At 37.1% G+C, this 24863-nt stretch overlaps 3 protein-coding genes and 1 long non-coding RNA gene across 4 annotated transcripts in view; 3 read left to right on the top strand and 1 right to left on the bottom strand.

Moving 5' to 3' along the window:
- Positions 1–1924: 1924 nt before the first annotated feature.
- LOC131968723 (uncharacterized) lies at positions 1925–11780 on the bottom strand. Its single transcript, XR_009394056.1, has 3 exons — positions 11733–11780; positions 3606–3767; positions 1925–3358 (listed from the first exon to the last, which is right to left on the bottom strand). It is a non-coding gene; the product is annotated as an uncharacterized LOC131968723 (long non-coding RNA).
- On the top strand, positions 5415–8473 carry si:ch211-103a14.5 (guanylyl cyclase-activating protein 1). The gene is made up of 4 exons (XM_059329723.1): positions 5415–5615; positions 6658–6807; positions 7541–7631; positions 7759–8473. Exons 1-4 carry the CDS (start codon positions 5418–5420, stop codon positions 7887–7889), a joined length of 570 nt encoding a protein of 189 aa, XP_059185706.1. The 5' UTR covers positions 5415–5417; the 3' UTR covers positions 7890–8473.
- Positions 11188–17854, top strand: irf6 (interferon regulatory factor 6). The gene is made up of 8 exons (XM_059329722.1): positions 11188–11434; positions 11754–11932; positions 13634–13829; positions 13921–14019; positions 14505–14771; positions 15595–15987; positions 16117–16235; positions 16799–17854. Exons 2-8 carry the CDS (start codon positions 11759–11761, stop codon positions 17027–17029), a joined length of 1479 nt encoding a protein of 492 aa, XP_059185705.1. The 5' UTR covers positions 11188–11434; positions 11754–11758; the 3' UTR covers positions 17030–17854.
- Positions 17855–19679: 1825 nt separating this feature from the next.
- The window catches only part of eps8l3a (EPS8-like 3a), a 188079-nt gene continuing 182895 nt past the window's right edge, over positions 19680–24863 (top strand). Inside the window, exons 1-8 of the mRNA XM_059328629.1 lie at positions 19680–19971; positions 21170–21246; positions 21362–21435; positions 21514–21578; positions 21655–21813; positions 24326–24475; positions 24562–24626; positions 24710–24804. Of these exons, the coding sequence (XP_059184612.1) occupies positions 21182–21246; positions 21362–21435; positions 21514–21578; positions 21655–21813; positions 24326–24475; positions 24562–24626; positions 24710–24804 (673 nt within the window). The 5' untranslated portion in view covers positions 19680–19971; positions 21170–21181. The remainder of the gene's footprint in view (positions 19972–21169; positions 21247–21361; positions 21436–21513; positions 21579–21654; positions 21814–24325; positions 24476–24561; positions 24627–24709; positions 24805–24863) is intronic.

Here is a 24863-nt window from a genome sequence, read left to right as displayed (position 1 = left end):
AAATATGATGATCTGATAAAATAAAATAAAAACATTATTTCAACACATTAGCATAATAATAATAATAATAACAATAATAATAATAATAAATCTTATTAGGACAACTGATCCATTTCCTTAACCCTCCTGTTATGTTGCGGGGCAAAGTGACCCATTTCAAAGTTTAAAAATCTAAAAAAAAATAATTTTTTAATTAGTTAAAAGTATTTTTTTATTAAAAGAAAAAATGTAAAAATGTAAAATAAAAATAATTTTAAAAATCAATGTCATGTTAAACCATTGTATTTTATAGGTAGGTCTTTCCAGTGTACATAAAAAACAGTTTTAACATGCATTTTTTATGAAAACGAGTGAATTATCCTCATTGAACCATGATCTGTGAGAGGTAAAGAACACCATTGCAGTAAATATTGATTTAAATGGTTAGTAATGGAGTTATTAATGAAATATTAACAATGTTTTGGGGATTTTTTAGTTTCTGACACTTTTGGATAATTAGACATGCCCCAAGTCAAATTGACCCATGAACATTATTGCTGTTCCCGAGAAACAAACATAACAGGAGGATTAAACAGATATTAAATTTAGATTAAGAACATTTGCATGTAAATATCTATTTGATTAGTCTATAATTAGTTGAGAAACTTTATAGGAGTAGTTTTGGCTCAGTCCTCTTAATTGCATAATAATGGGTTTCTAAGCTTATTCATGCTGCCCAGAGAGCCAGTCACTCTGCTTTTTTTCCTCCCTCTTGGCTACAGTCGCAGTGTTTCTGTCACGTCTGTCTGTCGCACCTAAATCTCAGTTGTCCTGGAGACAAAAAAGACCGGTCCATCCAGTTCCTCTGTCCCCGGTGGGAAGTTATCACGCCGACTGATGCTGGCTGAAATGTGAAGAATGTGCTGGCAAAAGCCTTTGACACTTTACCTGCTTCAGTGCTGAACATAGTGTAAAGCTTGGCTCTACCCAGGAAATGTGAGAATTAATATAACCCTGATTCAAAAAAAGTTGGGACACAATATGTGATCTAAAAACAGAACAGAAGTCATAATTTAGAATGTATATTTACACAATCGCCCATGAAGGTGGAATATTTTTGTTTTCCTCTGTTCCTCTGTTTTCATTTTCATTGTGATATGTTTGGAAGGGATTGATTAATAAAGTTTTGAAAAGACATATACTTTATCTGTTAAGAATAAATCATATTGTCACAATCATTTCATGGAAAGAGGTAAAAAAATATATTTTATTACAACTTTATGGGAGCGACCGTGTATGTCAGAAACGACTAGTAAAATATCACATTATGTTTTATTTCCATTTTAGTCAAAGTCCCAACTATTTAATCAAGATTGCAGTTCTGCACATCATAAGCTCTTTGCATTTAAGTGCATATAAACTCATAAAAGCCACTTTATACACTTTATGTAGCATCCTGATGGCAGACAATTAACTTCCTTTCCTACTTTTTCGCATGTGGCCCACAAATCATAAAGACATACTGTCCTGTGCTTTAGGAAAATTCAAAAAGAGTACAAAGTGCGGCAGACTTTATGTGTTTACAAACACTAAAGTAAAAGGTAAGACTGTAAATATTTAGCATTCCATTTTGATGAGATATAAATCGTTTGTAAATTGAAATGACACTGAAGATAATATCAGAAACAGATTTATTGTTTGAAAGAATGTGTGCAGTTACTCAGATGACGGCAGTGTTTCTAAGAAACCAGCTTTTAATTATGTCTGTCGAGTCACTTTACTGAAGGATATCGTCAGGCAGGCCTCCTCACTGTCCGCTTTTAAAAGGAATCTTAAAACCCATTTTTATTCACTGGCTTTTAACTCAACATGAGCCTTTGTTCTGTTTTTATTTGTTTTTATTTGTTCTTTGTGTTTTTTTAAAATTAAGATTAATTTTAAAATTAAGACTCATTTTAAAATTGAGATTCATTTTAATACCCACTTTTATTTATTGGTTTTTACCCAGCATGAGACTCGCTTTGTTTTAGTTGTTTTTGCTTGTTTTGTTTTTATTGTTGGTCTGTCCTGCCATGTACAGCACTTTGTATCAGCTAACGCTGTCTTAAAGGGTTCTATAAATAAAGTTGAGTTGAAGTTGAGTTGAGTCTAAGACAACAGTTCACAGTGAGGTCAATGTGAGCCTACATGCATATCTGATTTATCTTAATGTATGTGTTGCTCACTTTGTGTACTTAATGCTTCTGTTTTGCATGGTTCAGTTAGTACCTGATAATGTGTTGACAGTTGGATTACACGTGGGCAGATTATCACACTGTGACCACCTGAGCGAAGACGTGCAGAAGGCCACATCTCCTCCTGCATCAGGACACTCACAGACTCTATAGATGTTTACCATCTTCTGTTTTTTGTCCATTTCTGTTTTGCCTCATTTTGTAGTCATATTTTAAGGCTCACTCTAGTTCTTTTGTATCTTTTTATCGTCAATTTGTGTCTCTTAGTAGTAGCTTTGGCCCTTTTCATAGTTGTTGTCTGACTCTTTGAGTGACATGTTGTAGGTGAAGGCCACAGGGGCCCAGGACATGTTGACCCCTCTACCCAGTGGCCTGTTCAGTAGTCCATTAATGGTAGTACATTGTTTTTAACAACATTAATAAACCCTGGCTATTACTCTGTGTTTATTTCTTATTTACAGATGGTGACTTTGTGAAAAACTTTTGTGGCTAATTCTTTAGCTATAACTCAATTTCTCTTATAGAAATAATTAAAGCAAGATTTAAAATATTTGGATAATTTAATTTATATGTGCAATATTCTATGGTCCATATCCACCTACTGACTCTGTCTATATTGTATATAATTTTAATAAGTTTTTATTTTATTCTTGTTTTAATTGTTAATATTTTGTATATTTATATTTCTACTTGTTTATACTGTTAATTGTTTGTACTTTATATTTTTTACTTGTTTATGTGCTAATACCGCCTATATTTTTTTAGTTTATACTGCTGTTTACTATTTTTGTTTTTTTTTGCTTTTCACTTAACTGCTTTGATTCATGAAATTTCCCCATTGTGGGACTAATAAAGGAAATCCTTATCTTGATCTTAATTTAATTCACCTCCACTGGTGCAAGCAGGCATCTTCACACCAAGGCAAATAGTGTTTTTTGCAGCTATACAACAAAGTTATATTTCTTTTTGTATATGTATCATTCGGCTGAACATGCCGAAACATCCTGTTGCATGTGATGTTTCTTTGGACCATAAATTCTTCTTCTTTCAGTAGAAGGGGACGTCCACCCTGCAGGCTTGTTGACGTCTTGGACCAGCAGCCACGGCAGTGACTCTGACAGCAGATGGGGAAGCTATAAGAGGGTCTAAAGCAACACGGTGACTGTCATTCATTCAGTGAAACTGGGGTAAGCTGAAAGATCACGAGATGACAGTGAGAAGTCTTAAGGAAAGAAGATTTATGAATATGGCTCAATATTTTTAAACTGATGTTCCCGCAATAACTTACAGTCCAAACACAATCTATTTGTCTACTGCTAGATTATCTTATCTTAAAAAATGGTTGATGTTGCATGTTATGGTTTGCTTCCTTGTTTGAGTGCTCATATGTACCTCTGGGTTTACTTTCTGTTTTCCCCGATGTGTCGATGACCCCCTCGCTGAGGTTCAGTTCAGTGCCTGCAGTGACACATTCACAGTGTTGACTGAGGCCCAACTGCCATGCTCCAAGGCCCTCTGAAGTGCATTCAACTGCATTGTTGGCCTCTGTTTCATCTGTAAGAAAATGACAGCATGATGATGTGAAAAACCACAACCCAGTGAAGCTGAGGACCAAATAACATCATGCACAATCAGTCATTCTTTATGATTTCATTGTTTATTAGTCCGTTTTAATATTTTTTTATTATTATTATTTTTTTTTTGTGATTTAACTGTTTTGTTTTTTTTTTGTTTTTTTTTTATATTTTTTTTTATTGGAAATTAGCATTCATAAGCATCAGTACAAGACATAACTTATTCCACAGCTGTTTTCCACATTTTTGTTTTTTAAAGGGTACATTAGAACAAAGAACCACGCGTTTTAATATTTTTAACAGCCAAGCTGAGTTTATATGAATTGGTCATATACAGTGGGCCAGTAAGTCAAAATGCCTTACCAAAAATTAAGGGCCTCAAAAATGAAAAGCCAGGATACAATGAGGACAAAACATGAAAGGGACAGAGAGGCAATGCCCAAAATCCTGGCAATTTTTTATTTTTTTTTAAATGTAAGAAGATGCACCAGGATTGACAGGCAATGCTGAAAGTTGGAGCTAAGGGTGAGTGGGGCCCAATTAAAAAGATTCTGTCCATCTGTCCATAATGCCTCTAACCAGTAACCAGTTTATTAGACCACCAGTTTCTGCCACAGCTGTCCTAAATTAACAGCAAGTACCAAAATCATTTTTTATGTTTCTGTGATGGTTAATACACCAGAATGTAGAAGCTCTTTAACTGAAATGATATTTTTTAATGCTAAAATATAATTATTATTGTTGTCCATGAATTTTCAAATGAGAAAACTGTAAAAAAAAAAAAAAAAAAATAGTAGAGCACATTATAATTTCTTAAAATGTCAAATTATAGTTATTTACTTCCATTCCTGAACAGAAAAAGGAGTTTTAGTGGCTAAATGAAGCCCAGTGAGCCACCTCTAATTTGGATATAAAAAGGTGAATTCAGTTTGTTATTTGTCAAATCAATAACAATTGTTATTTTTTGACAGGTGGTCTAATATATGTGTTCATATATAAACAGACACACATGCTAAACAAATGATTGGCAGGCTTTCTGTCAGCCACTCACTAAGTGCTGATTCTTTCACAAACGAATTAAGACATAGACATACTTTATTAATCCCCAAGGGGAATTATTGTGTTACAGCAACATGAGACGAGAATATCAGAAATAGATAAATGGAATCAACATATAAAATTAATAGAATAAAAATACAACTTAGATAATAAATACAATTTAGGGGGAAGGTTTTGAGTGTTTTTGACAGGTTTTGAGTTCATTAAACATAATAATGCCTCGATGAGCAACAATATTTGATGACTGATTCACAAAAGAAAGTCAGAAATCTTAAATATGAATTTTTGGGCAACTGACGTCATATTGTATACAAGGACTCATTTCTGCTCCCATAGGTCCTTTTCATTACTTAAGTCTTTGCTGACATGCAAAGTGGATTACAACTTCTGAGCCTTTCAAACATACGCACAAGAGATGATTGGCTAACACACAGACACACACACAAACACACACACACTGAATCCTGATTCCTGCTGCTTGTTTTCAGTCTGCAGGCTGACCATGCCTGGATGCTCTGTGGATGCTGTACATTCTGGTTATGATTTTTACATTTTGATTTGAAAAACAGACATGGGAAACAGTGTCGGGTCGAGTGTGGAGGAGCTACAAGCCTGTGAGAGTCATCAGTGGTACAGGAAATTCATGACAGAGTGCCCGTCTGGACTTCTCACTTATTATGAGTTCAAGCAGTTCTTTGGCCTGAGGAATCTGTCAGCTACTTCCAATGCCTACGTGAGGACTATGTTTACAACGTTTGATATGAATGATGTAAGTTATTTTATGATCCTACCGTATTTTGTGTTACTATGTTGGTGGTCATTACTATTTGTTATATCAGTATGGTATCCGTAAAAGTGAAAAATCAGTTGCTTTTTAATGTTTATGAATAGCATTGACTTAAATGTTTTAAAATTGTGTCCTTTGAACATAAAGATGGAGACGTTTCAGATCACATTAAATTATCTATTTGAATGTAGATGCATTAATAATACAAATCATACTCATAATATATCAATAACACTGATAATCTATTCTGACTGCCAAAAATAAGAATTATAATCATCATCATCCTCTTCAGAGGGAACCAAGAAAGTTAAAAAAAAAAAAGACAAAGACAAAAACATGTATGTGTATATACAGTCATGGAAAAAATAATTAGACTGCCCTTGATAATGATTTTTTATAATCAAGAAAACCATGGAAAATGGCTAGATATCAGATCTTAAATTAAACTATTTTCTTCTTTATTGTTATCATTATATTTGTCCAAACAAATGTACCTTTAGTTGTACCAGGCATTAAAATGAACAAGAAATTGAAGAAAAAGGGTGGTCTAATAATCTTTTCCATGACTGTTTATAGTTTATGTCATCTTTATTCATATGCTATGGCAAAGTTATATGCTCATCTTAATTTTTAAAAACAGTGCATGTGTTTTCCTGCAGCGTCCGCCTGTGTTTTCATCAGATTATTTCTGCTAATAGAAAACTGACTGAAAGTTACTGAGTCTATTAGAGAGGGGGATAATCCCACCGACGCTGCTTACCCAACTGACCTACAATCTCTTTTTAGATAGTACATGTAAACTTGGAGCATGTGTATGCTCACTAACTGGCAATTAATCCATGTCCACTACCATAAGGAATTACCAATAATAGTGTGTTTATTCAGAAGTTTTGACTGTACTATCAGATCATTTTAGGGGTGAGCAACAGGCCTGAACTCAAACATTTGACAGTGTTTTGCAGGTGTTTTTAATGCCATACTGCTCTGTTAATAACAGTGTTCATTGTGTCCTTTTCTTTTGCAGGATGGCTACATTGATTTCATGGAGTATGTAGCCGCTCTGAGCCTGGTGCTGAGGGGAGGAGTGCAGCAGAAGCTCCGCTGGTACTTCAAACTGTTTGATGTAGATAACAGTGGCTGCATTGACCGCGAGGAGCTGCTTCAGATAATTAAGGTGTGCATGAGTCTTCATGTTAAAGCTTGACGTGTGGCTTAGGGACATTCTTAAGAAAATCCAGTACTGTCCTCAAACAACCTGCTCAGACCACCTGGGTCAAAAAACATGACACAGAAATCCCACCTCCAAGGCTTAGAGGAGCGTGGGATGTGCTGTGTGTAGTACGAGGGAGAAAGCTGACACTTAGCTGACATCTACTGGTTGAAGAAATGTAAGCAGCAGCATGTTGACAGTTTTAAGCCTATTTGTGCATAAAGACTATATTTAGTGACGAAAAATTATTATTGGTCTTAAAATTTGGTATGGACATAGTTTGGACAAGTATCTAACAGTATAAGTTGAAATTGATCGGTCACATTAGAAATTACAATTTTATTAAAAGTCGAAGTCAGGATTTAAAAAAAAAGTAAGGGAAAAAACTAACATTGTGTTCATTTAATGTGTCTTCATAAATACCAAATACCTGATTGTACACGTCATTTCTGATAGACTACAGCCATTTCCTTGTGACACTAGATTTACTCTTTGGAGATATGGGACTACAGTTTTTTTTTAGATATAGAATGATATGAAAAACCCACTTTTCTGATCTTTATATCATTTATAAAGAAGGCTATTTCTGCATCAGTGCTTAGTTAAGAGAACACCAAAAGGAAATTTTAGGAAAGTTTATGTTTTGTTACTGTCACGAATGTATGAACATGATCTCTTGTCTTTGTGTCGTTTTTAGTCCATCCGTGCAATCAACGGAATTCCTAGTGAGTTATCAGCGGAGGACTTTGCCAACATGGTGTTTGACAAGATTGACATCAACGGAGACGGTAGGTGAAATCTTCAGTCAGACACTGGGGGGTGCACACTAGTCTGGTGTTGGGTTGATGGAAGAAAGCTGGATATCTCAATCTTCTCAACTTTTTTACAAAATCTGAATTTTTGTTTGTTTCCCAGGTGAACTTTCCTACGAAGAGTTCATGGAGGGCGTTCAGAACGACGAAGAGCTTCTGGCGACACTAACAGAGAGTTTGGACCTCACACACATCGTCCAGAAAATTAAAGGAGAGATTAATTCAAACATCTGATATCTTTAGTTTTATGGACACTGAAATATACATTTTTGTATATCCGTGCCACAGCTGAAGATGTGGGTTCAGGATAACCCAGAAACCATGGAGACAGATGGATGTGGAACAGTCTCTGCGTCATTGTCACAAGTACAGCACAGTTGTACTGCTTTGATTTTTTCCTTATAGAGCCAGCAAAGACTTTCTATGGACCACAAGTATTAAAGTTATATTCACTGAAAGGACACAAACTTTGAAAATCAGTGTTCATCCTCTGTTGGTATGCATTTTGTCCAATGTCTATTAAGTGCCATTTTTTTCCCATTAAAATTAGCAATTAATATTAACATTAACAACGCTGTTTTACATTAAATACATGTTGAACTTTATGGGTTTAGGTAAAAAACCCAACCAAAACTCAGAGACCCTGTAAGTTCTTTGATTGTAGTGTTTTATATAAGACTGTACTGTAAACTCACTGAGATTTCCCTTCTTCTGAGCCGTTACAGAAATGTGGGTCATTTTGTGAAGCCTTCACAGCAAAGCTGTTTGACCACTATTTACACTGATATATTTACCTTAGCGGTATATTTCAAAATAAAACAATAAAAGTAGCTTTGTCAGAAACCATGTGCCTATTTTTGTTTTGTCAGCCTCTAGTATGAATCCTTTTCCATTTCAGTGTTGACTGTTTGTTTCAACATGTGTGTATTTCCAACAACATTATGCAGAATTGGTGTTATGGGCAATTTATTGCCCCTACGGTTTCAGAGTGAACCAGACAGAATTCACTCACAATGCTGTTGTAAATAGTAACAGCTGTGCACACGCACACAAGCATTTGATTATGATAACTATTTTTTATTCAAAAACTATTTGACAAATTTGGTAACAGAAACGTGCAAGTGCAAGTACTGCAACACATTACATAGCAAGTAGGCTAATAATACTCACTAGTCTTACTAGGCTGAGGCGTAAATATCTCAGCTTGAAACAACAGTCTGAAAGGGGCTTCTGTCAGCATCTGTCTTAAACTTTTTACCTCTGCCATGATGTCCATAGAAGCTGCTTTTGCTCGCTCACCCTGCTCCAGTTCAGGCATGACACCGGTGCTATAATTCACTTTGTCCCGGGCCTGAAAACTTCCTCCTCCAACCCATAGGCACTGATTTATATTTCTGCCAGCGAGTGCTCTAAACAGTTAAATGTTTACAGAGAGGGACAGGCTGAAAGGAGAGCCTGACTGAAGGTGAAAATATGATTTTCTTTATATTCATCTGGGTTATTTGTTGTGATATGAAATATATGCAGAATTGAATATTTGATGGTAGCAAATCATCTGCCTTAAAGAGAGGAGGATTATTTTGTAGGTGACCAAAAATATAGTCTGGCAGGATTTGTGGCCCTATAACTTTTCCAAACATCATTAGCCCGGCCCTGCACACTCTTGACCAGGCATAAATATTTCATCTGTGTAGTCTATCTCACTGTCTCTGACTGACACAGAAGAACTGGTGAAATTCACTTAAAGTCCTCCACAAGTCCTTTGATGACAGTGGCCACTGGTTCCCAAAAACTTTGGTTTGTGAACTCTCTGGACCCATCATCACAGGGTTTGGCATCAATGTGGATATTCACAGAGTTTTCCTTTCATTGATTGTTTAATTTGACTATTTTTAGTGGCCTGAATACAGAAGAGTATTCAGTTATCCACAATTAAAAATTAGTCTGACAAAATGAACCTAATTTTGTGTAGCAGTGATATTCTGATGTCCTTTTAATCTGGTGAGCTTTTTATAGTCCTTTTATGTTAAAGTTAGGTTGGGACTCATTGGGGATTCTGCCCCTCAGGTTGCATACATAAGTGAAGGTGTTCTTTGATCCTTTGTGATGCTACAGCTGGCACTACTACGACTTACTAGGACCCAAAACAACCCATCACACCCAGCCACTACAGGCTCAGACAACCATCCATCTCAGAATGCAAATAATTAGCATCACACACACGGCAACAGGCTCATTATGGATATTAAGCCGAAACCAGGAAACCCAAAGGCAAATTTGCGCAGCTGGATGTTGGACACACGCTCTCAAAGCCATGAATAGTTTCAGGGAGTGGCTTGTTATTGTCGGCTGTTTTGGCGACTACTGGAGACAGGATCATCATCAACCGTCCACCTGTCTTGTGTCACTTCATAGTGAATGTGTTGTTCTTTACCAAGGAAACTCCCGTTCTGCCTGAGTCATAAATCAGTTACTGTCTGCTGGTGTGCAGTACAGGTTCTGGATATATGCCAATTTAAGGAAATGCTGTCTCGTAGGGCACTTATACTAAACCCCAAAGATAAACAGTATGCTGTTTTTGTCCTCACACCCTCCACTCTTCAAAACAAATATCGGCCTATTTAATTCCAGAAAAATATCTACATATGTGTACATAGAATATGTGTGACAAAGAAATATGAATTGTGAAAATATCAGTGGAAAAACACACAAAAGAGCCATAAAATGTCCAAATGAGCAAATTAAAAGCCCTCTTGTGAAAGGACAATTCCTTAATTCTAACACATTACAATAACAATAAAAATACAAAAAATACTACAATTCTCAGTGCAATAAATTATATGATACATGCCTGTTTAATGACATTACAGTATTGCCTCTGTCAATAATAATAATTATGTATGATGTAAAAAAAAATTAACTAAATAAAAATAATAAATATATAGCCATAACTGTGAACAAAGTCAAAATAAATGTAATAATAATATTTAAGAATCGATCTAAATTAAATTAAAATAATTTTTATCAGACTAACAGTTGATGATAAGACATCCTATCTCTGTGTCAGACTCATAATACAAATTTGTATTGCATATGTATTTATTTATTTATTTTGTAATAATGATAATAAATAGTCAAAAAGAAAAAAATATATATATATAAAACTAACCAAAGAGGGTAGGCAATAAAAGATACATTTCTTTTTTTTAATACGGTATCATATTAACTACATGAGCACTTGAATCATTGTTTAGAATAAAAGTATACTCAGTTATAACTTTATACTTTATTAAATACTAATAATAATTTAGACAGTACTTCCTAAAATTCATCCTGAAAGATTCAAACTTCGGGCCAAACCTCGAGAACTTACATGAAAGTGAGATTTCCCCACAACACATGTAGTATGATGAGCTAATGGAAAAATTGGAAAAAAAAATTGGCAGTCAGAAAAAGTGTCCTGCCCACGTGCTTCAAGGAAGGCTGTCTGTCCCCCTCAGCTGCTCAGAAAAGGTGTGTCACCGGCGTGACGTCACGCCCGTACCTGAGTTTCGGTGGGGAGAGGGGAAGGGCCAATCCGGAGTGAACAACATCAGCTCTTCAGTGTCCCCTGAGACATTAATTTGTTGTTAATCGCACCCACATTCGCCTAAAGGACTGAACTTTGAACTTTTCTGCAGCAGTTTGGGCTGATTTGAAGAGAAAACGCGGTTTTATCTCCAGCTGTTGGTTCTCAGGCCGACGAGGACAGACCTCTCCCACTTCCTGGTTTGCCACAGGTATGTGTCGTTTTTCAGTATCGTGTTTGGACGCCTTGTTTATTTGAGTTTTGGATCAATTCTACTGCATTTGTCGCATTAAAAGACACCGTGTCATATGAAACAAAGTCTAACCTGCAGGCAACCGCAGTAGTATAACAAATAAATAAGTTAAAGGTCATTTCGCCTGTTAAAGTGTGGCACTTTTAAAATGTTTGGAAAATCCGGACATGCAGGATTTCTTTGCTGCATCATTGTGTGTCACTGATGAGGCTATAATAAGCTCTCGGGCTGTTGGGTTGATGGTTCAGAGACTGACCGGCTTGTGTTGTCCTCTCAGTCAGGATGTCGGTCACCCCTCGTCGTGTCCGTCTCAAGCCCTGGCTGGTGGCTCAGGTGGACAGCGGGCGATACCCGGGTCTGGTGTGGATTGACCGTGACGCCATGCGCTTCAGGATCCCATGGAAACACGCCACACGACACACACCTCAGCACGAGGACGAGGACACCATATTTAAGGTTAAAACTCTTAAACTATAACAGATGTCACGGTAACAAAAAGTTCAGCTAAGAAGAGGAATGTGTGTAATGTTTGTTTACCCTGAGGCGAACTTGTTCATGTTGGCTCTGCATTTTTAATTCATGTTTCTTTTTTTCATTCCATGTTTGATTAAGGTTTATGCTGATTCATACCTGTTTGAATATGCTTTAATAAGTATATAGATATTTTAAAAAAGCATGTCCAGCATGTCTCTGGAGCAACATCTGGTTTTGCAACCCAGTTGCATAAGGCCTCCCTCTGGCTTCTAGCATTAGGAAAGCCGTGGGGTCATGCAGCAGTAGGGCATAGGGATAAGGGTCTTTATTTTTCTTTCTGCAATGAAATATCTAAGATGTGATGTAAGGACACATTGCTTCCATTTTTATGAGATTGCATACAACATGTATAGGAATACTTGACTTTTTAAAATTAACAATTGCATATAAAGTGCTGTGTTGTCCCTGAATTCTTAGTAATACATAGTTTTTATTTTGCTTTCTTTCACGGTAAATGGAGGAGCTGAAAACAGAGTAAATCCTTGATGAACTGATGTAAACGGACGCCATGTTTAACAACCGTAAAACTATGCAAACATCTGTTTACAAACTCTCACACAACTTGAGCAGTATAAGCCCAGTCTCATTCATCCAAGTTGTGTGCTCACTACATCCCAAACATGTCATTTTTCCTAAAATCTTGGTAATTAAAATCCTTTTGCTCCTACCCTCTCACTCTTGGGCAGATATGCAATGGATGGATGACTTGTGTGCCAGAATCAAGGATTTACTTGTTTTCAGATTCTTTGTAGGCCTGAACAATTAATCAGAATTTAATTTTTAAAAGTGTAAAATGGACTAGTGTAATATCCAAATCACAGGAGGAGCAACATTAGTTAAAGGAAAATATGTGTCCAAATAATATCTGAATTAAGTGTTGTGATGAGATGTCAGGGTATAGAAAAAGTATTCTACAGACTAAAGGAAAAAAAACTTTATTTGGCACAGGTCCTTACAAAAATCACATTATGATCATTTTAATATGTTTTTCAATGACTATGAGAATAATGTTATGATGCAAAGATGACAATTTCCCCCCAATATTGTGACTCATATCGCAATTGGAGTATCAGTTTAAATAATTGCAATTACGTTTTTTATCAAATTCTTAAGCCCTAATTCTCATTCACCATGGAAGCATGTGAGAAAAAAGTTTTCAAGAATTTAAGGCAGCACGTCTTGTGTAATTGATGTAGAAATTGTCAATTAAGGATGAAGTGTTCCTTGTATTGGTGGAGTCAGTATTCTTTGTCCCTGTGCACTAACCAAACTAGGTGGGAAAGTAAAATATTAAAAAATACTGTGGTGTTACATTAGGACAATTAAAATATATAGGTGGCGAACTTGGGTTTCATTGTACATAAGCAGCATGAGAAAGGAAGTCTTTCAGGGTCATTTTTCTACTGTTATAGGTGTAAATACATTTCATGCACATTAATCTACATGGTGGCCAAAACATCATTCTACATTATCTTGGACATTTCTTTAGACATAATCCCCACTTAGTGCAACAACTACCTTTGAAAAAAACATTACAAAAATGTGTGTCCTGTGTGGAAACATAAGCATGTGAGAACAGGATGGGGATATTAATACCTCTGTTCTGTTTGAATGTTCCTCCAGGCGTGGGCTGTGGAGACCGGGAAGTTTCAAGAGGGAGTCGATGAACCTGATCCTGCAAAGTGGAAAGCTCAGCTCAGATGTGCCCTGAACAAAAGCAGAGAATTCAACCTGGTCTACGATGGCACCAAAGAGGTCCCCATGAATCCTCTGAAGATATATGACGTCTGTGACATCCCACAGCCCCTCAGTAACCAAGGTAAGTCAGACTCTCTGACTACCTTACCTTCTTCATCTTCTATCACAAATGTTCCTCTTTTTCACATCATTTCTTAATACTTAACCCATAGGCTCCTCAGATGCTGGTTCTTGGACTCCACATGAGGAAGATGGTGGCGATGAAGATGTTCCAGATACACCAGAGTCTCTTCCTCCATACCCATCCAATGGTGAATGACTTCCCCTCATACATACAGTACAGGCCAAAAGTTTGGACACACCTTCTCATTCAATGCGTTTTCTTATTTTTTTTAATGACTATTTACATTGTAGATTCATCAAAACTATTAATGAACACATGTGGAATTATGTACTTAACAAAAAAGTGTGAAATCACTGAAAACATGTCTTATATTCTAGTAAGCAAAGGGTGGTTACTTTGAGGAATCTAAAATACAAGACATGTTTTCAGTTATTTCACACTTTTTTGTTAAGTACATAATTCCATATGTGTTCATTCATAGTTTTGATGCCTTCAGTGAGAATCTACAATGTAAATAGTCATGAAAATAAAGAAAACACATTGAATGAGAAGGTGTGTGTCCAAACTTTTGGCCTGTACTGTATATATTTTTTTAATTTTATGGCAGTACACCAAAAAGCAAAATATAGTTAGCTTTAAACAGCTAATTAATTCCCGTCTGTCCTGATGCAGGCACCAGTCCCTCTCCTCTCATCATGTGGTCCCCTATGAGCTCGGAGTCCTCCATGCAGCCTCTCAGTTGTCCCCCTTCAAATGAGACCTGGCCCAAAGAGGAGCCTGTTAAAATCTGGCCTAAAGAGGAGCCTGTGGATGTGGAGATGCACACCACAGCCCTGAGTGACATGCCTCCGGCTCCGCTGCCGGATCATCCTATGCAGCCCCCTCCTCTACCGGACGCCCTGTTCGCCTCCCCGGAAATGTGGATCAGTTCTCTCCCGAGTAAGTACGCACTTCTTCCACATTACACTCTTTAGATTCAAATGAATTAAGTGCAGCAAGCTGAGGTTAAGGTTTGGCTGTTTTGGTCAGGAAGGATTACAGAGAAAACTACTGGCTCGATTTTCATGAAACTTGGTTGTAGCTTTAGCCAAGGGACAACCTTTTACATTTGAACTTGGCCTTGGAGCAGGTTGGAGCTCCCCAAGTGCTCTTCTGGTTTGATTTTGGGCATTTAGAATACTCTTCTTAATTTGGGTAATCAAATACAGTAACCCTTCCAACACTGTCTGTTTGTGATAGTTTTAGGACAACAATGGAGGTCAATGGCACAGGAGAATAAGTTAAACAGCCAAAATATGTAAGAAAGATGAATTAATTCGTTCACAGTAACAAAATTATAGAATATCACCACCAGTAGGGCTGAATGTCATAACGATACATACAGTCATGGAAAAAATTATTAGACCACCCTTGATTTTAATACCTGGTAAAACTAAAGGTACATTTGTTTGGACAAATATAATGATAACAACAAAAATTGCTCATAAGAGTTTAATTTAACAGCTGATATCTAGCCATTTTCCATGGTTTTCTTGATAATGATTTTGGTTATTATCCATGGGAAAATTTTATAAATCATGAAATATATATTTTATCAAGTTATGGAGTGGCCAAGAACAGGCTAGAGGCCATATTGCCCAGCCCTAACTAACAGAGATATTTGTATTAAAGTTGACCCACACTTTTTCATTTATATGTCCATTTCTAATGTGAAGCATAACTTCATCCAACATGTTGTTAACGCATGTTTGTTGTGCCCCAGTGACAGACCTGGAGGTTCAGTTCCTGTACAGGGGGAAGGAGATGTGTCCCACAGCGAACGTCAGTAACCCGCAGGGCTGCAGGCTGTTCTACGGAGACCTCGGCCCCATGGTCAACCAGGAAGAGCTGTTTGGGCCGGTGAGCCTGGAGCAGCTTCGCTTCCCGACCACAGAGCATATTACCAATGACAAGCAAAGGGTTTTCACTAACCGCCTGCTGGACGTGATGGACAGAGGTCTGATCCTGGAGGTCAATGGTCACGATATCTACGCGGTGCGGCTCTGCCAGTGCAAGGTGTACTGGTCCGGTCCCTGCGCTCCGAATCCAGCTGCTCCAAATCTCATAGAGCGCCAGAGGAAGGTCAAACTCTTCTGCCTGGAGTCGTTTCTCAGTGGTGAGTAGAATTCTCACTTTTATGGCACAGTTACTAAAAATCTTGCGTTATTTGTAGATTTTTTTGAGATTATGGTCTTTGTGATGGAACACTGAGGAACTCTAATTAATGTGTTTGTTTGGTGTGCAGGTGTGATAGCCCACCAGCGAGGCCAGACACCAAGCCCTCCTCACTTTGAAATCAGCCTGTGTTTTGGCGAGGAGTGGCCTGATGGGAGGCCCAAAGAGAGGAAGCTCATCATGGTTCAGGTGAGAAATGTGGTTTGGAACAGGAAGTAATAAATATGTGTGGTCATCACAACACAATGCAGACCAGGAATAAATGCTTGACTTTTTTTTTTTCATCAGTTGATCCTTTTTGTGGTTTGAACAGATACAGATATTGACATAGTCAACATATACGATGCAAATGTGTAAACTGATTTCATGTGTAGTTGGCAAACCATAAATAATCAGGACCAAAACATACAAAGTTAATATGAGCAGCTGGTAAAATAGTGTCAAAGTACACCGATTGCTATGGGTATGAATTAAATACGTATACTTTATTATTTGTAATTGCCTTTATAGGATTAACTTAAATTTAATGGAAATAGCCATGAGATACTTTTTTTTTTCGTTTGGGTACCTTGAAAGTGCTTTAAACCTACCCTTAAAAAGCTGACCGAACTCTGTTAATTTGCTGCTGCTCTTTGCACCTTTTTTCCACACACCTCTCATATCTTTCTTCTCATATTGAGGTACAGTTCATCCTTATTACACTGATTGTTGATTGACTCATTCTGATCCTCTGTCCCTCCTCCGTCTTGCAGATCATTCCAGTGGTGGCCCGCATGATAAGCGAGATGTTTTCCGGAGACAACACGCGATCCTTCGACAGCGGCAGCGTTCGCCTGCAGATCTCAATCCCAGACATCAAAGACAACATAGTGACCCACTTAAAGCAGCTGTACTGCCTGCTTCAGACCCACCAGGGCCAGGACGGCTGGCCGTTGCCCCCCGGCCCGGGCCTGAACATCGTCCAGGCTCTGCAGGCACAGTGAAGCAGCCCACATTGTGAACTAACATATATCCTATATCATTGAGTTACCCACTGTTAGCAAAGAAGTACTTATGTGTAATCATATTTAGACGTGTGCACACTATACTGTAGGATTCTCATGGTTTTCTCTAGAAATGTGCCGATGCTTTTCTGTATATAGAAGTAGAGCCTTCATGCATCAGGCTGTGTATGTGTGTGCAGGATCTGTAGACAGATGTGGTGACTGCATGGGCCAAAGTCCTGCTGGCTGCAAGGGAACATTTAACTTGGTTAATGAGTTACAGAAATCTCCCCGTGCCTTATTTATCCTGAATGGGTCAGTGATTGCCTTATTTAACTGCAGTCAGGAAACACTGACCTCATACAAAAAGTTTTGAAACGGCACATATCTAGCATGGGATTTCTATTTGTTGGATAAAATGTAGACACATATGAACTAAACTGTAGATGGATTTTTCCTCCTTTCATTTATAACTAAACAATCCATCTGTACTCGACAGTTTGAGGTTCATTTCCAGCGTGTATAATTAGGTGTTTGACAAAAAGGTTTCCCTATTTGACACAAGTATCAGTTTCCTGACCTGCAGCTTTGTCCTCCAGTTGTTTTATTTCCAGTCTGTATCATAGGATATTTTTGTATCCATATCTTTGATTTTTAAGCCATTTGTTGTATCCAGGCAGCCGTTTAACTAAACAACATTCAGCTTCATGGATCTGTTTTAATATGGATGCCACTGCACTTTGGGGTGCTGAATTATGTTTTATGTCTAGTTGAATTCATCCTGTGATTGTAGGTTTATTTTATCAATAAAAAATGACAAAGTAACATTGGAGTTTATGTGGTACTTTAATAATGACAAACATAGTGAACTTATCTTGGGCAAAAGGAGAATATAGTTCAGCTTTGTATAATTCATTGTTGTACAAACATTCTTTGTTTACTTTTCAGCTCCAGCTGATTGGCGGTTAACTGAAGCTTCTGAATGTGCTCATGCAGCATTACTGACCTCCAGTGGTTTAGTTTAACAGCTGCAGGTCTCAGATGAAACTATTGTGTTGTGTATTTTGGTGTCAAAAAGGGAAGGGAAAGAACTTTTAGAGTCAGGTTGTTTGTTCAGTTACCATGTTATTTGATGTCCAGCCACCTGATGATAAATGACAAATTTATCACTGGAGTAGCCAGTTTACTGTGTGAGTGACAGGTCATTGTGGCAGGAGGAGCAAAGCAAATGGTACGTAGCAACTTAGAAAGTAATACTATTCTGGACTAAGGCATGATAGAAAACACCCTCAGTTTCTTTTGTCATGTATAATTATACTACAATTTAATGTTGAGCCACATGTTAGAATACAACATATTTACAAGAGCCCAAAATCTTCCCTCTTCCTCTCCTCATCTTAGGCTTCCTATAAGATAAGGGGGAAAAAACTACATCTTACCTATGATGGATATTTTTTTTTAATGAAAAATTCATGTTTTTATTTCAATTAACTTCCATGTGATATGAGCCAGTGGCTCAATTTTTTAATACCAGAAATATATCCCTACACTAGTCACTCTCTTCATATTGTACTTTACTGCTTAATATATATATATATATATATATATATATATATATAGATATAGATAGATAGATAGATAGATATAGATATATAGATGCTAATCTGATATTAAATGTGCGAAGGCCATCTCTTACTGTTTAAAGGTAATTTTAATGGTTTTTAATGACCAATTTTGCATTGGTTGATTCTGTTAACATTAATGTTTAATTAATGTCTAAGCATAACATACATTTCTTCTATTAAAATTAATTCACATTATCACCTATAAAATTATACAACAAAATAATAAAAGATTTTTCGAAAAAAGTAGGCCAATAGCTTACATAGGCTACAAGTGCTTGAAATGTTATAGATGAAAATAATTTTATCATTTTCTAAATAATAATTTAAAAAATATTTGTTATTATGAAGTAAGCCGTACAAAGGCTGAAGAAACTTTTACTTACTTAGTTGCTTTTATTAACACATTGTGAAGAATGTATCCTCTTAAGGCGACAAGTTAATAATATAATATTGAACACTTTTCATTGAGTTTCTAATATTTTAGAGCCCCTTTATAATATTTCCCTCCGGAACATAGATGAGCGGGAATACAAAGTAGCTACAACAGAAATACTCAAAAGTACATCTACCTCAAAAATCGTAATTAATGTCACTACAGTTCTTTATGTAACATATACATTCAACTACCGCTTACTGCTGGTCTTCTGGATAAATAATTTAAATCACAAAGCTTTTATAATCACTTCACATTTAAATAGGACAATGAATATCTGGTCTGTGCTCATTTAGGCTAAATATGGTCATGTCGTTTACCATGTGTTTATTACATCTCAAAGGAATGTGTTCAGGTTAATATTTAGCAATGTGACTTCTTTATCTGAGAAGCTATTTTTAATTCACTGTTACGTAATTCTGAAATGTTGTAAGAAGTTATTTTTGACAGTTTTCACACATTTTTAGGCCCAAACTGATGATTTTTTGCTGTTGTTTTGATGAAGAAGAAGATTTTAAAAAGAGTTGGAGCATTGTCACTTCCTAACCACAATCCTACAATCTGTTAAGATGGAAAAATGACAAAATGCTGATAGGCACAAGTTTATTTATAGACCTGGAGACCTTTAAGATTTCCCAGGTATAATTTCCTCTGTATCTGGTAACCTTTGCTCAGACGGGATGCCACACTAATGTTCTCACACCCTTATCTGAGTCGACTCAGTATCCTGTGGATCATTCTGCCACTGACAGTGGACTTTGTCCTTCTCCTTTATGAGGAAGTCTTGGGTGTATGTGGTGGACTGAGCTACGGGATTAAAATATGAGTTGTATTTGTACTAAAGAGTAAATAATACAACCAGATTAATCTACCAGACGTCAAAGGTAAGACCATCAATCTCTACCAAAAACTGGATATGTGTTTGTGATTTGTGTGAACCATCTGTTGTTCAGATTTGCTGTGTGTTTCACATCTTGAGAGCAGATTGAAGCAGTCGATAGAATACTTCTCTGACATATTGTCAAAAAATATAACCATTTATGCTGTTTTCTGGTTAAAATGTGTTGCTTTTTTGTTTTATCATATTCAAACAGATGATTTACTTTTGGACTTTGTTTACTAATTTGTGTAATAAGACCGTGAACAAACCTGTCTTTTATACCCCCATCAGACAACACATAAAACATACAAAAACTACTGATTAGAGTCCCTGGGAACCCCCCAAAAACTACTGTAAGAATCTGTAAGAAACTGTATGAAATGTTAAATTATTTGTGCTTAAAACATTATAAGTTATGTAATTAGTGTCATCTGAGAAAAAACAGATTATTATTACTTCCGGGAAGTTACAGTTAACTTTGCATATTGTATAAAACCTAAATCTATACTTTTTAAAAAATATAAATAAATTGCAGCTTTTAACCCACATAAAACCCACAATAGTACATATATATGCTTATTTACCATCCTCTGATTCTCGTATGATTTCGTTTTAAGTAATTTCGAGTAAACCTGAACTCAAAAAATACTCTCATCTCTGTGTATTAAAGCTGTATAGCTGTATTAGGGGCTTTTGAAGAACTCCTATACATTGTTGTGTTTTTTTTAAGCACTAATAAAAACAGAAAGAGAAACAAATGATATGACGTTATTAGTAAGGCAAGGTGGGGAAACACTGAAATACAATTAGCAACAAAATTAAAGAATCATCATTAAGATGAGGGTTAGAGTTTGCAAAAGAATATTCCAACGGCACCATAAAGATGCGGTTATTAGGTTGACTACTGTGCTGTGTTGCCATAGGTCACTGATGATTATCAGGACTCATTTATTGATACATTACTAATTATTAAGGTGTTGAGCAAAGGCTAATTTTTTTCTGATAATAGCAAAACTTGTGTTTTTATCATTGTAAACAAAACAAAATTAAAATATTTCAAGCTTTAATTATCTTTGTATGAACACTGATTGGACAACAAACGTCCCAAAAGATAATATTTATAGATTTATTTCAAATGCAGGGTGCTGACACAGCTTATAACACTGATATTTATGGTGTGAGTAACCCAAAGGTGTGTTCAGTCAGGGCTCAAGATGTTCAGGAGCAACAGTCCCTTTGCCAATGACTCCAGCAGCTTCGCTGGATCCATCCAGTCCAAGTATGGATTACACAATTTGATGTGGTCGATTAAGCAGTTAAATGATTGTTTCATTCATTACTTTATTCATCAGCTGAGGATCAGTGTTGTAAATTGCTTGCATTTGTTGCGACAGTGGTTACTCCATTATGGATGATGTGTCATCACAGGCGTCAACTGTGTCCAGGCCCAGTGCAAAGTCAATTTACTGTAAGTTAACTTTGCTTTACTGGACATAATCAGGGGTTCACCTGCCAGAATAACACAGAGCTGTTTTATGGTTCACAGTGCAAAGGAAGGAGTACGCAGACTCTGTAAACAAGATGATGGACAAGTTTCAGTACAGAGTGGAGGTAACATACGAACATTCAGACGTGACTCTCTCTGAGTTGTGCCATGTTTAATGTTTTTTAATGTAATCTGCTGCAGCACTTGTTCACTTGTGACCTCAATGGGAAGGAGTTGAGAAACGTAGCAGACTGTGTGGAGCGGTTGAAGCTGCTGGACGGGATGGGTCGTGTGTGGGGTCAGAACATGCTGCTGGAGGCGCGTGGGCCCAACCTGCTGCTTACAGACATTGAGACCAAGGTAAGAAGCATCTGAGAACTGAAGACAGGCAGATGGGAGAAGTCTCTTCAGCATGACTATGTATCCACCTAGCCTGGGTATACCCAGACTGCCTTGCGCGCTCAAATTTAATTTCGAACCTCCATCCAGTCTGGCAACCAGGGCCGTTTCTTAGCCCTGTTTTAGGGATCCAATCACAGAGCGGGGAGGGACGGCAAGATGATCACGCGTACTACTTGGCACTTGGAAGCTTGTAGTTTTCTTACGGATCCAACATGGCTGCTGCAGACGCGAAACTCTCTTTAGCTGTAGATGGTGTTTTAAATACTGTAACGCCGGTGATCTCGCTACGAGCCGGGGGACAGCGGAGCCGCCCAGAGACCCGCAGCAGCTTGTTTATTGCCCATAAAATCAGTGGATGTGTGTGGCTGAATGACATGAGGGGGAATAGAGCGTGAAAATAAATAATCTTGCAGAAAGTGAGAACTGGAGAAGCAACGCAGCAAGCAACACTCTCTCACAGACACACACACAACAAATCCATTTCTGTTGCTCTACACACGTGATCTGGTATAACTGATCTGATTGGCTAAGAGCTACCTCCAGACGCTTTTGATAGCCATTCTAAGCGCCCAATAAACGGCTCCGGAGGATCGTAAAACCACACCTCCTCTACGGAGAAATGAATGGCTGGTTTCCAGACTAAATCTCATTTGAGATTATTCTGGTGTTAGCCAGGCTAGTATCCACCCAGGGTATAAAGGGTTTTATACACTAAATGATTAGATTAGCATGAAAAAAGGAATGATTCATAATGTCACAGGCTCCACAGTCACCAGATCTCAACTCAGTTGAACAGAACAATTATGAAAGCCCTATCGATCATGATTTCCCTTTCAGAAAGGTTATAAATGTAGATTGGGCTCTTTGATACAATTGTAGGCTGGTTCAGGTCTATACTATTATTATACGGTCAATACTACTTTGGTTCAGGACCGTCAACACTATCAAAAAATAAACAGTTGTATAGGTTGTCAGTGCAAGCAACTTATTACGACCCACATTTACATATTTATTTTAGTAGATGGCGACCTCTAGTGGCTGTAGTAGTTATAACAGGAGCAATGGAGGAACTCAGGTGACATAGGACATTGTTTTTGTTTTCTCTCTTTTCTTTCTTTCTCTTCTCCTTATTGTTGTATAGATTTGTGAGGATCTTAAACTCTAAGCTATATTTATACAGGGTTTATTTTTTTATTTTATTTATTTATTCTTTCTCAGAGTAAATGTATATTGTAATTGTTTGTAATTTTATTCTATTTTGTAGATGGGGTAATTGTATATTGGATTTTTATAGTATTGTGATTTTGTATGTAGTTGTAAAAGCCCAACTAGGGACAGGAGTTGAAAATTAGCTGAAGCTATATCTCTATATGCATCACATCGGATGCATGTCCTGTATCTATGTTAACTGCATTGTTTGTCCCTATCAAAAAAAAAAAAATAGTATAAAGAGGAACAAAGTCTGTTGGAGCGATGTTGAGTTGGCTGTATGGGACAAACAAACACAGACTTTCACCCAGGAGACCACTGTTCGTGTCCTGTGTGAAACAGAAGTCAGTGTTGAGTTTTTTTGAGAGAAGTTAGTATGTAACCATGTCACATACCTAACTATGTCACATACTTATTCAACTAACCCCACAATATTTTCCTAAACCCAACCAAGTTGCAGCCACAGTGTCAAATAGAGTGATCCAAAACCTGCCACTCCGCAACCTTTTTTCAGTGCATATATGTAGTTTTGTGAGTCATCAAACAACCTAGGTAGGTATTGTTTTTAGGTGTGAGGTTCCCTTGGGGAATTCTTATGTTGTGTCCTAAAACTGTCCTATTCTTTTCTGTCTGTATTACTGCCATTAGATTCCATTATCTTCAAACAAAGCTTCTTCTTCTGTTTCCATTTCTACGCAGACGACACACCTGTATTACACACATTATATTATAGACTGTCAAGCCCAAAAATAATCAGTCAAATCACCTCTAGTGGCCGTAGGAGTTATGACTCCTGTCCAGGAGCAAAGGTGACGTTATTATATAGAAATATGAGGGGCCGTATGGGCCATAATTCATTCTTCCCTCTCACATTCACAATTTTACATCTCACATACATTCACAAAAAATATCTCTCACATTCACATGAAATATCTCTTACATTGACAAAAAATACCTTTCACATTCACAAAAAAATGTGTGTATATGAGAGGTAAAATTGTGAATGTGAGAGGTATTTTCTATGTGTGTGAGAGGTAAAATTACACCATAATATAATAATGATCTTTCAACAGTAATTTGTACCCAGTTTTTAAAAGCCATTAAGGAATTTGTCCTTCTGATAGGGGCATCCGATCAGATAACACCTCTAAGTGTTGTTCTAGAGGCAAATGAAACAAGTAATGAATGGTACAGATTGCCGTGGTTCACACAGAGGAAAATAAACTTGAACTTGAAGACACTTAATGTTGTGATTTCTCAGGAGGAGCTGGAGTCCATGGCTTTCAGTGACATCCTGGAGCTGAAGGCTGTGCTGGACGCTGGAGTGTTCAACTCGCTGCTCACAGTGTCGGTCCAGCCCGGGGGAAAACACACCACCACTGTCTTCATGTTTCAGTGTGAAGAAGTCAGGGTGAGGACATGGAAACAGCTGTTATAGTAACTATTGAAATAAATGTGTGAGTAAATGTTTTTTTTTTCCCGTTTTGTTCCTGACAGGCTGATTATGTTCAAAAGAATCTCTCAGGAATATTATCACGCAGGAGAGACGATCCAAGGACCAGGTAAGAACCAAAAGTCTGTAAAAACAAATACCTGAAACTTTATTATTGATTTTATTCCTCAAAATTACTTTTTTTTAAAACAGCAATGCAGGACTAGCAGGACCCGTTCGAACCGCAAGATCTTCTGAACCTAAAGAGCAAAGGCCTGCAGTTCCCCAACTGATGGCTCCTGACTACGGTGAGTCTGAGACATGTAACTGCTGCTCTGATTATCAATAATAAGGGCAAAATCAAAAC

This window comes from Centropristis striata, chromosome 3 (genome assembly GCF_030273125.1).
Source record: "Centropristis striata isolate RG_2023a ecotype Rhode Island chromosome 3, C.striata_1.0, whole genome shotgun sequence".
Classification (NCBI taxonomy): Eukaryota; Metazoa; Chordata; class Actinopteri; order Perciformes; family Serranidae; genus Centropristis; species Centropristis striata.
This window is presented reverse-complemented; position numbering and strand designations above follow the sequence as displayed.

Bases quoted from the DNA above. Each gene is read 5' to 3' on its own strand.
- irf6 (XM_059329722.1), top strand. From the start codon at position 11,759: ATGTCGGTCACCCCTCGTCGTGTCCGTCTCAAGCCCTGGCTGGTGGCT. The intron at 14,020-14,504 runs GTGAATGACTTC...GTCCTGATGCAG, and splicing joins TCCTCCATACCCATCCAATG to GCACCAGTCCCTCTCCTCTC. The intron at 15,988-16,116 runs GTGAGTAGAATT...TTTGGTGTGCAG, and splicing joins CCTGGAGTCGTTTCTCAGTG to GTGTGATAGCCCACCAGCGA.
- si:ch211-103a14.5 (XM_059329723.1), top strand. From the start codon at position 5,418: ATGGGAAACAGTGTCGGGTCGAGTGTGGAGGAGCTACAAGCCTGTGAG. The intron at 5,616-6,657 runs GTAAGTTATTTT...TTTCTTTTGCAG, and splicing joins CAACGTTTGATATGAATGAT to GATGGCTACATTGATTTCAT. The intron at 6,808-7,540 runs GTGTGCATGAGT...TGTCGTTTTTAG, and splicing joins AGCTGCTTCAGATAATTAAG to TCCATCCGTGCAATCAACGG.